Source organism: Triticum aestivum, chromosome 7D, assembly GCF_018294505.1.
Source record: "Triticum aestivum cultivar Chinese Spring chromosome 7D, IWGSC CS RefSeq v2.1, whole genome shotgun sequence".
In the NCBI taxonomy this organism is placed as follows: Eukaryota; Viridiplantae; Streptophyta; class Magnoliopsida; order Poales; family Poaceae; genus Triticum; species Triticum aestivum.
Window position 1 is genome coordinate 624962663 of NC_057814.1, and position 10238 is coordinate 624972900.

The 10238-nt window shown below is 42.7% G+C and overlaps 1 protein-coding gene and 1 long non-coding RNA gene across 2 annotated transcripts; both read right to left on the minus strand.

The window, feature by feature from the left end:
- Positions 1-1750: 1750 nt before the first annotated feature.
- LOC123167646 (disease resistance protein Pik-2) lies at positions 1751-4586 on the minus strand. Its single transcript, XM_044585481.1, has 2 exons — positions 4209-4586; positions 1751-2106 (listed from the first exon to the last, which is right to left on the minus strand). Exons 1-2 carry the CDS (start codon positions 4474-4476, stop codon positions 1964-1966), a joined length of 411 nt encoding a protein of 136 aa, XP_044441416.1. The 5' UTR covers positions 4477-4586; the 3' UTR covers positions 1751-1963.
- A 2401-nt stretch (positions 4587-6987) lies between these two features.
- On the minus strand, positions 6988-9413 carry LOC123169222 (uncharacterized). Its single transcript, XR_006484697.1, has 3 exons — positions 9033-9413; positions 7388-7598; positions 6988-7284 (listed from the first exon to the last, which is right to left on the minus strand). It is a non-coding gene; the product is annotated as an uncharacterized lncRNA (long non-coding RNA).
- Positions 9414-10238: the final 825 nt, after the last annotated feature.

Genomic DNA, 10238 nt, shown 5'->3' on the forward strand with positions numbered 1-10238 from the left:
TATCAGATGGCATGGCAGTAATATCCGTATCCAAATTCAATGTCTCCAAATGTTTCAGGTCCCCAATGAGGGTTGGCAGAATAAGGGTTGCCATATGTTCCTTGGGGATGCTGATGCTCAAATATCTGAGTTGAAATAATTTACAGATTGGTGGGAGGTCAATCCTATCACCCATGTGAGCACCCTGACAATCCACATTAAAAACCCGGATGGACTTGAGTTCATACATAGACAACTTGAAATGGCACTTCCCAAAAAGAGCAAGAGACCGAATATGCGGCATGCTTAAGCTTGCCAGTACCATGCCTTCACTCGCTCCATAATCCAACTGAAGGGAAAGTCGGTGAACCGTGCTTCATGTTGCTGCGGTCATGCCCTGTAGGTCATCTACCACACTAAGGAAGTTCTCTTCTTCCGACTTGATTCTGATTAGATCAAGAATCATATCATGAACTTTACATGTTATGACCTCTCCATTGTACCCAATAGTTGTAGGTTGGATCATGGTCCGATTGACAAGCTCATTAAAGCAACTTCTAGCGACTTCATTTGCATCCTCGCCATGTATTTTGCGGATGAAACCTTCAGCCACCCATTGCCTTACAAGATCGTTCTTTCTAATAATGTAATCCTCTGGGTACATGGCAATATATAGCAAACAAGTTTTGAGACAATGAGGAAGATTGTTGTAGCTAAGGTTCAGTACCAGTCTCATCCCCTCCAAAGTTGGATTTGTTCTCATATTTGAGCTTAAAGAACTGCACACATGTTTCCATTGTGTCACTGATCTAGTTGGTTGACTGGCCAAAAGACTAGCAATACTGACAACGGCAAGTGGGAGACCACCACATTTTTGTAGAATTTCATTCGAAATCTCTTCCAATGGTTCAAGATCAATCTGTCCAACTCTACTGAAAAATAATTTTCTTGAGTTTTGGTCATCAAGAGGACTCATCTTGTAAATGAACTCACGCCGATAGTTGCAGGTTGCATTAGCTACTGTCTCAATTCTCGTGTTTGTGATTACTTTGCTACCTCGTTGGTTATCTGGAAATGCACAAGGGATAATTTCCCATACTGATTCGTCCCATATATCATCAATGATGAAAAAGTACCTGCCAACATTTTATATTAAATATGTACTCAATTAGTATGCAACAATTCAAATGTTAAAATAACAGTAGAAGGGGCAAATTGGGGACTGTAAAACCTCAAAGCAACTATGCATACAATAGGGATTGCAAAGTTACTAAAGTACCTTTTTTCTCTTAGATATTCTCTGATGTTGTGAATGAGATCTTGCGCCTCGTCAGTACGGGTTGGTTGTGGCATCTCAAGTTTTTTGATGATCCTACCGAGAAGCTTCATCATATTAGGTCTTTGTGATATGGACACCAAAACCTTGCAGTCATATTGTCCTCCAAGCTCATGGTATACTTGATTTGCAAGTGTGGTTTTCCCTAGACCCCCAAACCCAACAATAGACACCACTCTAAGAGGTTGTACGGATGCAAATTCCTCCTTTGCCGCCAACAACTTGATAAGATCCTCTTTTGGACCCTCCATGCCAACAAGGTTGGCCGCCTCTGTGTAGAGGGCAGGCACCCGAGGATCTACAGGTAGATAGCTAGAACTTGGGGCACACTCATCAAGCTTATACCTTTTCCGACGCTCACTCACGTCTTGGACCCATGTCTTTAGCTGTTGGATTTGTTTGGCAAACTGGTGACGTTCTCTGAACACCTTAATGTTTTTTTTCGAAAAGGGGGACTCCCCGGCCTCTGCATCAAAACGATGCATACGGCCAACTTATTAAATAAGCAAATAGGTTTAACAAGGTCTTAAAGTCTCAAACGAAAATAAAGGAAAGCTCACAAAGAGCCAAAAGGCCAATAACAAACTAGCCACAAAAAGCCACAACCGGCTGGCATAAGAAAGATAGGTAAACTAATTGCCTATCCTATTACATGACCGCCATCCAAACCGGTTGAAGATATCCCGTGCTACCATCTCCCAGCGGATAGATCCAATAACCAAACGCTCCCTGGCCTCCGTCGGAGTGAGTAGCGACCACATACGGATCAACGCAGTGGCTCGGAAGATAACCTGCAAAAAATGAATATTTGTTGTTCTGTTAAAAACCAAATCATTTCTGCAGTTCCAAACTGCCCACAATAAAGCACATACTCCTACGCGAATGTGTCTCGTTGTTTTGGACTCTATCCCGTTAAGCCACATTCCAAATAACGTGCTGACAGAACTCGGAGGAGTAATATTAAATGCAATGTGAACCGTCCGCCATAGAACTTTGGCTAACGGGCAATCAAGAAAAAGGTGTTTGATAGTTTCATCCCGATCACAGAAACTACACCTAGTAGGTCCTGTCCAATTACGCTTTGCCAAATTGTCCTTGGTTAGTATTACTTGTTTATGTACAAACCACATAAACACTTTGATTTTCAAAGGAACTTTGACCGTTCAAATATGTTTGGAACTAGGAATAGAGCTTGAATTGATAACATCAAGATACATTGATTTAACTGTAAACTCTCCAGACCTAGTAAGCTTCCAGCGTAATTTATCGGGCTGTTGAGACAGCTGAATCTCCATCAGTCTACTCACTAGATGAAGCCATTCTTCCCAACGATTGCCGGCTAGCGTCCTCCTAAACTGAATATTAAGGGGAATGGATTGAAGTACCGTTCCAAAGAAAGCATCACGTCGTTGAACAATACGATACAGAGACGGGTATTGAATGGCAAGGGGGGGTCTCTCCGAGCCAAGTATCTTCCCAGAATCGCGTACTAGCACCGTTGCCGATAATAAACTTTGTCCTATTAAAAAAGTTTAATTTGACTCTCATAAGCCCTTTCCAGAAAGGTGAGTCAGTCGGCCTCGCTGTGACCTGGGACAAAGTTTTGGAGTGAAGATACTTGCTACCGAGGATCTGCGCCCAAGTGGCATCAGTCTCGACCGATAACTTCTATAGCCACTTGATGAGAAGACATCTGTTCTTGACCTCAAGATTCTCAATACCAAGACCCCCTTGGTCTTTCGGTCAACAGATAATATCCCACTTGGCGAGTCTGTATTTTCTTTTTAGTTCATCGCTCTGCCAGAAGAATCGTGATCGATAAAAGTCCAGTTTTTTCCTAACTCCAACTGGGACTTCGAAGAACGACAAGAGAAACATAGGCATACTCATGAGAACTGAGTTTATCAGAATTAATCGGCCTCCATATGACATGAGTTTGGCCTTCCAGCAACTCAGTTTCTTTTCAAAGCGGTCCTCGATACACTTTCATTCTCTGTTTGTCAGCTTACGATGGTGGATTGGTATACCTAAGTATGTAAAAGGTAAAGTCCCCAATTCGCACCCAAACAATTGCCTATAAGCCTCTTGTTCATCATTGGCTCTACCAAAGCAGAACAATTCGCTTTTGTGAAAGTTAATCTTTAACCCGGTCAATTGTTTAAATAAGCATAACACCAGCTTCATATTTCTCGTTTTTGCCAAGTCATGCTCCATAAAGATGATCGTATCATCGGCGTACTGTAGGATAGACACACCACCATCAACTAGATGAGGTACCAAGCCACCCACCTGACCAGCCTCCTTAAGCCTTCCTATCAGAATTGCCAACATATCAACTACAATGTTGAACAGAATAGGAGACATCGGATCCCCTTGTCTCAGGCCCTTATGTGTCTGGAAATAATGACCTATGTCGTCATTCACTTTAATTACAACACTCCCTTTTTGCGTGAACGATTCTACCTGATGTCGCCAGATTTCATCAAAACCTTTCATACACAAGGCCTGTTGAAGGAAAGGTGATTTGACTTTATCGTACGCTTTCTCGAAATCCACCTTAAAAACAACTCCATCTAGTTTTTTCGTGTGAATTTCGTGGAGCGTTTCATGAAGGACCACAACCCCTTCTAGGATGTTTCTGTCCGGCATGAAAGCAGTTTGGGAATGCTGCACCACAGAATGCGCAATCTGTGTGAGCCTATTAGTCCCAACCTTGGTGAAAATTTTGAAACTAACATTGAGGAGGCAGATCGGCCTGAACTGCTCAATCCTCACAGCCTCCGTTTTCTTAGGAAGCAGTGTTATTGTTCCAAAATCCGACATCGCCTCAACGCCTTAATGTACTGAGAAATTTTGCCAACAAATCCAACATCTCCTTTGTTAGAATCCTCACCAGATTCATGCATGAAGTCGTTGATGCAGTCCTCAATGTGAAACGCCATATCGATCACCTGGTTCTTCCACTCCCTGGTCTGTGGATCGAGCTCCTCTTCCATGTTCTCGAGCTTCTTGATGACAGCGTCCATGCTGCTGAGCTCGTCCTTGAGGAACGCCACCTCCCGCTGCATTTCATGTGCTTGGTGTACTCTCAAAGTGGCCAGCTTCTCTAACACAGAGTTCATCACCCCCTTGGAAACACTCACCAGCGCCTCAGCCGCCATCTCTATGGCTAGCTTCCTTGCTCTTTTCCCTCAGTTCTGTACGTGTCCTCTCTTTTTCTGGTTTAACATAGCAAGATGCAGAGCTCTGTGGTGTCCATGGTATTATCTCTTCTATTGCAGAAAATTCAGCGGATGAAGTTACAATTTTTATTTGTTTTCCTACTATATGTGGCAGAGGTTGTGTGTGATCTCTCCTCCTCCCGCCCATGGTCTTATCTCTTCTAGCGCAGAAAATTCAGCAGATGAAGTTACAATTTTTATTTGTTTTCCTATTATATGTGGTTGAGCTTGTGTGTGATCTCTTTTCCTGGTTGAACAGAGTAAAATGCAGGGTTGTGTGGTGTCCATGGTCTTATCTCTTTAGTGCAGAAAATCAGCCGATGCAGCTACAATTGCTATTTGTTTTCCAAATATATGTGGCAGAGGTTGCGTGCGCTCTATTTTCCTGGATGAGCAGAGTAAATTGCACAGCTCTGTGGTGTCCATCATCTTATCTCATTTTGTGCATGAAATTCAAAATAATTAGAGCTCTGATCGGAATGACCAGACAATCGGAAGGGATAGATACTTAGTTTCGATTGATGGGGAGCCACAGGGCCAACGATTTTATTATTTTGTTTGTCTCTGTTGCATTTTTGGTAGTACAAGTGCAACCCATCTATTCAAATGTTGTTTCTCCTCCTACCTTCCCTTCTCACTGTTGTTTATTTCTGTCATTTTGCCTATTGTCAACTTCGTCTAACATTTTGTCTTCTGTCCATTTTTATGTTCTGTCATTTGTGTTAGTTCTTAGTTATCACGAAATTAGAGCGAATGCAATGTCATCAAATTTCGTATGAAAACGCCACATATAAATATGCCTTGATTAAAAGAAAATATAGTGGTTACTTGCAGCTCTGGCGGCCGCAACAAGCTCGTTATTGAGCCTGCTACTTGAGGCGCTATTTGTGTGTGCTTTTTCGTTTTCTGGGCTTGTCGAGCTGTGCCCTCAGCATTTAACCTTGTACTCCTGTTGGTGTGAGACTTCTGTGTGTGTGTGCGTGTTGTGTGAACTTTGTTGGATGTTTGGCTCGGGTGATTTGCTTTATATAATATAAAGCGGGGAGAAAGCCTTTTTCGATAAAGAAAATATGGCATTAAGTAGCACATCCAAGACCTAGTGTAGTTATTTACGGTAATACCGAGTCTCGATACCAGCATCGATGTCGGCTTCACATACTGCGATCATGACATCTTCCCCAAAGGTGGTGATCATGCCCTGTCCTTCTTCTGTTTGACATCTTCCCCAATGTTAAACGGATCCGGGCGTCCCCATATCTGGCTTAAACGTCTAGGTGACCTACCCAATCACTGCCCGAACAGATAACTGTAGATGCTCTTTCGGACGAATAACAGATCAGCATGAACTGGAGTTGACCTAGGGCTGCTACTAGAGTTTTTGATTAAGTCAGCTCTCCTCCTTAGCCGACAGAATCACGCAACAAATTCACTAATCCAAATTAAATCGTCATTAACAAAAAAAAGAAGGATTCCGTCAGACTAAGAGTAGCCACCACCAGACATCCATCCAGGTGAGCACCCCGCCCTACAAATTCTCACCCAGCTCCATCCTACCCCATCACCACCACCACAGCCCGCAGGCAGCACAGTGCACACGTACAAGGTACAACGATCAATATCTCAGGCAAGAGCATGCAGTTCGAGCTACGCGCGCCATGGCACGACAGCTCGTAGCCTTGGTTGCTGCTCTGGTGGTGGCCGTCTGCACGGTCACCCTCACGGGCGCTGCTGCTCAGGCGACTTCGCCACCCGGTCGACCGCTGCCGAAGAACTTCAAGGTGGTGACGCTTGGGGGAATGGTCCAGGAACAAGTGAACAGGATCATCCACGAGCTCCAGGCGGCGGTCGAGAAGCCTTACAGTGACTCTGCACCCTTCCGCCATTGGAAGCCCGACTTCGACGACAGCGATGGAGGTGCCGTTGGCCAGCCCGGCCTGACATCACCATCAAGTATAAGGCAGGTTAAGTTTTTTTCTTGAAGTTTTAATTGTCCGGACAAAATATGGTCCAGTTGTATGAAACAAATATTGAAGTTTGAATAAAAATGGTTCATTTTCTTTTAATTTGCATCAATTTTTTTTGTTAAATTCCAATGTGACCAGACGTTTGTGGTAAGCTTTGGAAATCAGGCTAGGATCGACTCACGGTGTGAATCAACGATGAACTGAATTCAACTCATGCAAACAGAGTGGAAAAGAACAGAGACACGCACAACGAGACAGATTATTTCCGACACGCTGAACAAGGTATTTGCCGTACTAACTGAAGAAGAGCACAGTTAACTGAAGAAAGCTACAGCTAACTGAAGAAAAGCTGCAGCTACATTATTCTGGTGCAAAGAGACAACCAACACCAATGATATGATCGAGTTCATGGAACCAGCCTATTTAACACTTCTATGATGATTATGAGATAAGCAACAACCCGGATGTAGGTACATATGAACATGTGTAAGAATGTTTATTTTTGACAATAACATGTGTAAGAATGTTTAGGAAACAGAACAACCAACACCAACATATTTGGGATCAAGTATTGACACTTTAGGGCAGTCACACCTACAAATCTTCTTGTCCAAATTATAAAGTACATGGACATAAAATAAAAAAATACTAACACCTACATCCATTTTTATCCATTTCTCCGACAAGTATTTTTGGACGGAGGGAGTAGCAAATAATAGTAATGAATTTGTCACTTCAACTAGGCTCCACATTTCAGATCAGTGACTTTCTTTATCCATCAAACCTGCATGCAGAAGCAGTATAGTAGTAAGTTTCATGTCCAAAATGACATAAGTTGTGGCAATGATACTAAGAATGTAAATAACAGAATCACATTGGAAGCTGACCTTTATTGTGGTATTGTGTCGAACGTCACAGAATGAAAGTCAATTTGTGAACACATAGTACATCACAAGCAGTAAACAGTAAACTACCCTTCACCTCTTGTACGACAGCAGCTAGCAAGTTCAAATAGTCGAATTCAATTGCTGATTGGCTGGATTTCCATCTTGATACAACACCAGCAGCAGGTGCTAAAGTTCAGCTATTCCCAAATACCTGGAACCATGTTGTACAATTTGAATCCTTTGATCTAATAATTCACTAAAAAGCAAAAATATTCTAAACATATTACATACAAAATATACACAAAAATTCGAGGATTTCTTTTTTCTTACTTGGTTGACTGAAACTGGCAATGAACCGAGCTGAGCTGAACACAATAAACACACGAGCAAAATAAAACAAAAGCATTGATCTTCAAGGAAACAGAGAGGCATTCACATGTTAAGGGAAAGAGATGGAAGTTAACAAGAAGTTTAATCAAGGTGCAACTTTGTGCATCTTCAGAGTGACATCTTTGTGCATTTTCAAACTACTTTCCACTTGTGTTGCAGAAAACACTCTGAAGTAGATACAATCTTCATGTCAACAAATGACATAAGTGTATGTACTCCAACAAATTTGAGATAGGTCCAAGTATTACTGTTAACATATAAAAAATATAGAGGTTCATGTAATCCTCTCTCATCTTGTCCTTCTTATGCAAATTTGGATAGAAAAACCAACACTGGTTCAGAGTACTACTCGATATAGATTCCTAAAGTCGTCATTCAGTTTAGTAGACATCTGTTATATTTTTTAAAGACTCTTGTGTGTTTGCTTTATAAGAATATAATCTTTGCCTTGTTGTTGTTATTGATGTCTCCATTCCTGGACATAAATCTGTTATTACCATAGTAGAGTCATGTATATACATGTTCCTATTATGTACAAATTAGGGTCCTTGTTCTGATTATGCTCACTTGTGTTGACCTACTCCCATATATACATGGACTCTATACTAAAACTATAACTTAAATGTTATTAGTTTTGCAATGGATGTGACAGTAAGGTATCGCATTAGAAATAGAAGGGAGGAGGAATAATTTCCCTGAATGTCTACTCACATTAGAAATAGAACTTAAATGTTCTTCCAGAGATGAATGTTTACTCGGTGCAATGCTTACACTACATTTTCTAAAAATTTCAAGCATTCCTTGTACAAACTGAATTCATATATGTATGTTTACTTAGTGCAACATCTAAACTGTATTCCTGTACAAATTTTCCTCAATCCCTGACCAACCGAATAACAATGAAGTAGAAAGGGATTAAGAGGGATAGGGGTCAAACCCCAAAAGAGATTAGAGTGACAAACAGAGGTTTCACACAAACCCCATGGTGATTAATTCCCTGTTGGGAACAAATCCCAAACAATTGAACATAGCACAATTGGTACAGTACATCTCTGAAACTGTAACAAGCCCGAAGCTCCTCTCTCTCAGATGATTTGATCACAAAGACAGGGGAATGGATCCACCTCTCCAATCTGACGATCCATCCCCTGCATCATCTACCAAATCCCCCTACATCCCATGGCCATGTCTCGAGGTGCCCACAAATAGGTGACTGGATGAGAGGAGACGGGAATGAGGGAGGAAGGAGGGTTACCTCAGAGGTCAGTCTCGCCGTGTGAAGGAGAAGATGGGTGGCCGGATGAGTTGAGCGCCGCCAGTGGGCAGGCTGGAGGGGCGGCCGGAGGAGATGCTAGCAGACGACTTGCAGCCTTCCCGCCGCGGCCTTGCAGCTTCTCCCTTGGCTGCTCGCAAAGCCGCCGCTCCCTTGTCCATCACTCCATCTCCGCCTTCCCGCCGCTCCCCAGTCCGTCGCCGCCTTCCAGCCTTCCCGCTCAGCGAGAGGAGATTGGATGATTGATCTGTGTCGTAGTAGACCTAGACCGATCCGGACTTGAAGGCGAATATCAATCTGGATCGGAGAATAAAAGTGGTGGACTTCGCGCAATTTGGTTTTGCTCGGACGGTTAGCACAGATTTTCGCGTCACATATCCCTCAGAAACAGATTTTCGCGCCACATTCATTATGCGTACCGGCGAGTCTAATTAATTTTTTGTGTTGAATTAATTTTTTATTTTTCATTATGTATATTTGGAGTCTTATAATAGATACAATTTGCAACTTCTTCGGCAGCACCGAGTGCAGGTAGTGCTCAATCCTGTCGCCTGATGCTCCCGTGTGTACGAAATTAAAACCCAACTCAATTTTTGAGGTAACCACGTGTATCATTATATCCTCAAAACTTTGCAGAAACCCACTCCAAGAAAAGAAATTTACAAAGGAGTCTTTAGGTAATCCTGCATTCGCCATCGTTGCCGCTAATCATTGTTGGACTCGAAGGAGAGCCATAGCCCAGAAGGACATTGTGAGTCGATGAAGAAACCCGCCACTGGCAGGGCCTTTGTCGTTGTGGGGCGTCAACTGGGGATCCTCCCGATCCGTCCGCGCCTCCGCCCTCCTCTGTGTCGACTACTTCCCCTGCATCAACTATTCAACTTCATTGCCGCCACCGCCGCCGCCAAGAAGAAGGCCAAGATGACGCCGAGGTTGCTGCTGCTGCCACCGGCGCTGGCTTGGCCAACCGGAAGGTATGACTTGTTCATCTCATATTTACTCGTTCATGTGTGTATATGTTGTATTCATAGATGTTTCACTTCTATGTACTGTACTAGCTCACATGCTTAGGTATCGGTATGAGTTGCATACTGTTATTGTCATGTTTATTATCTATTTGTGGAGTCGATTAATCGAAATAGTGCTAACATTTCCATCATTGTCTCATTTCTTATGATTTTGCTATTC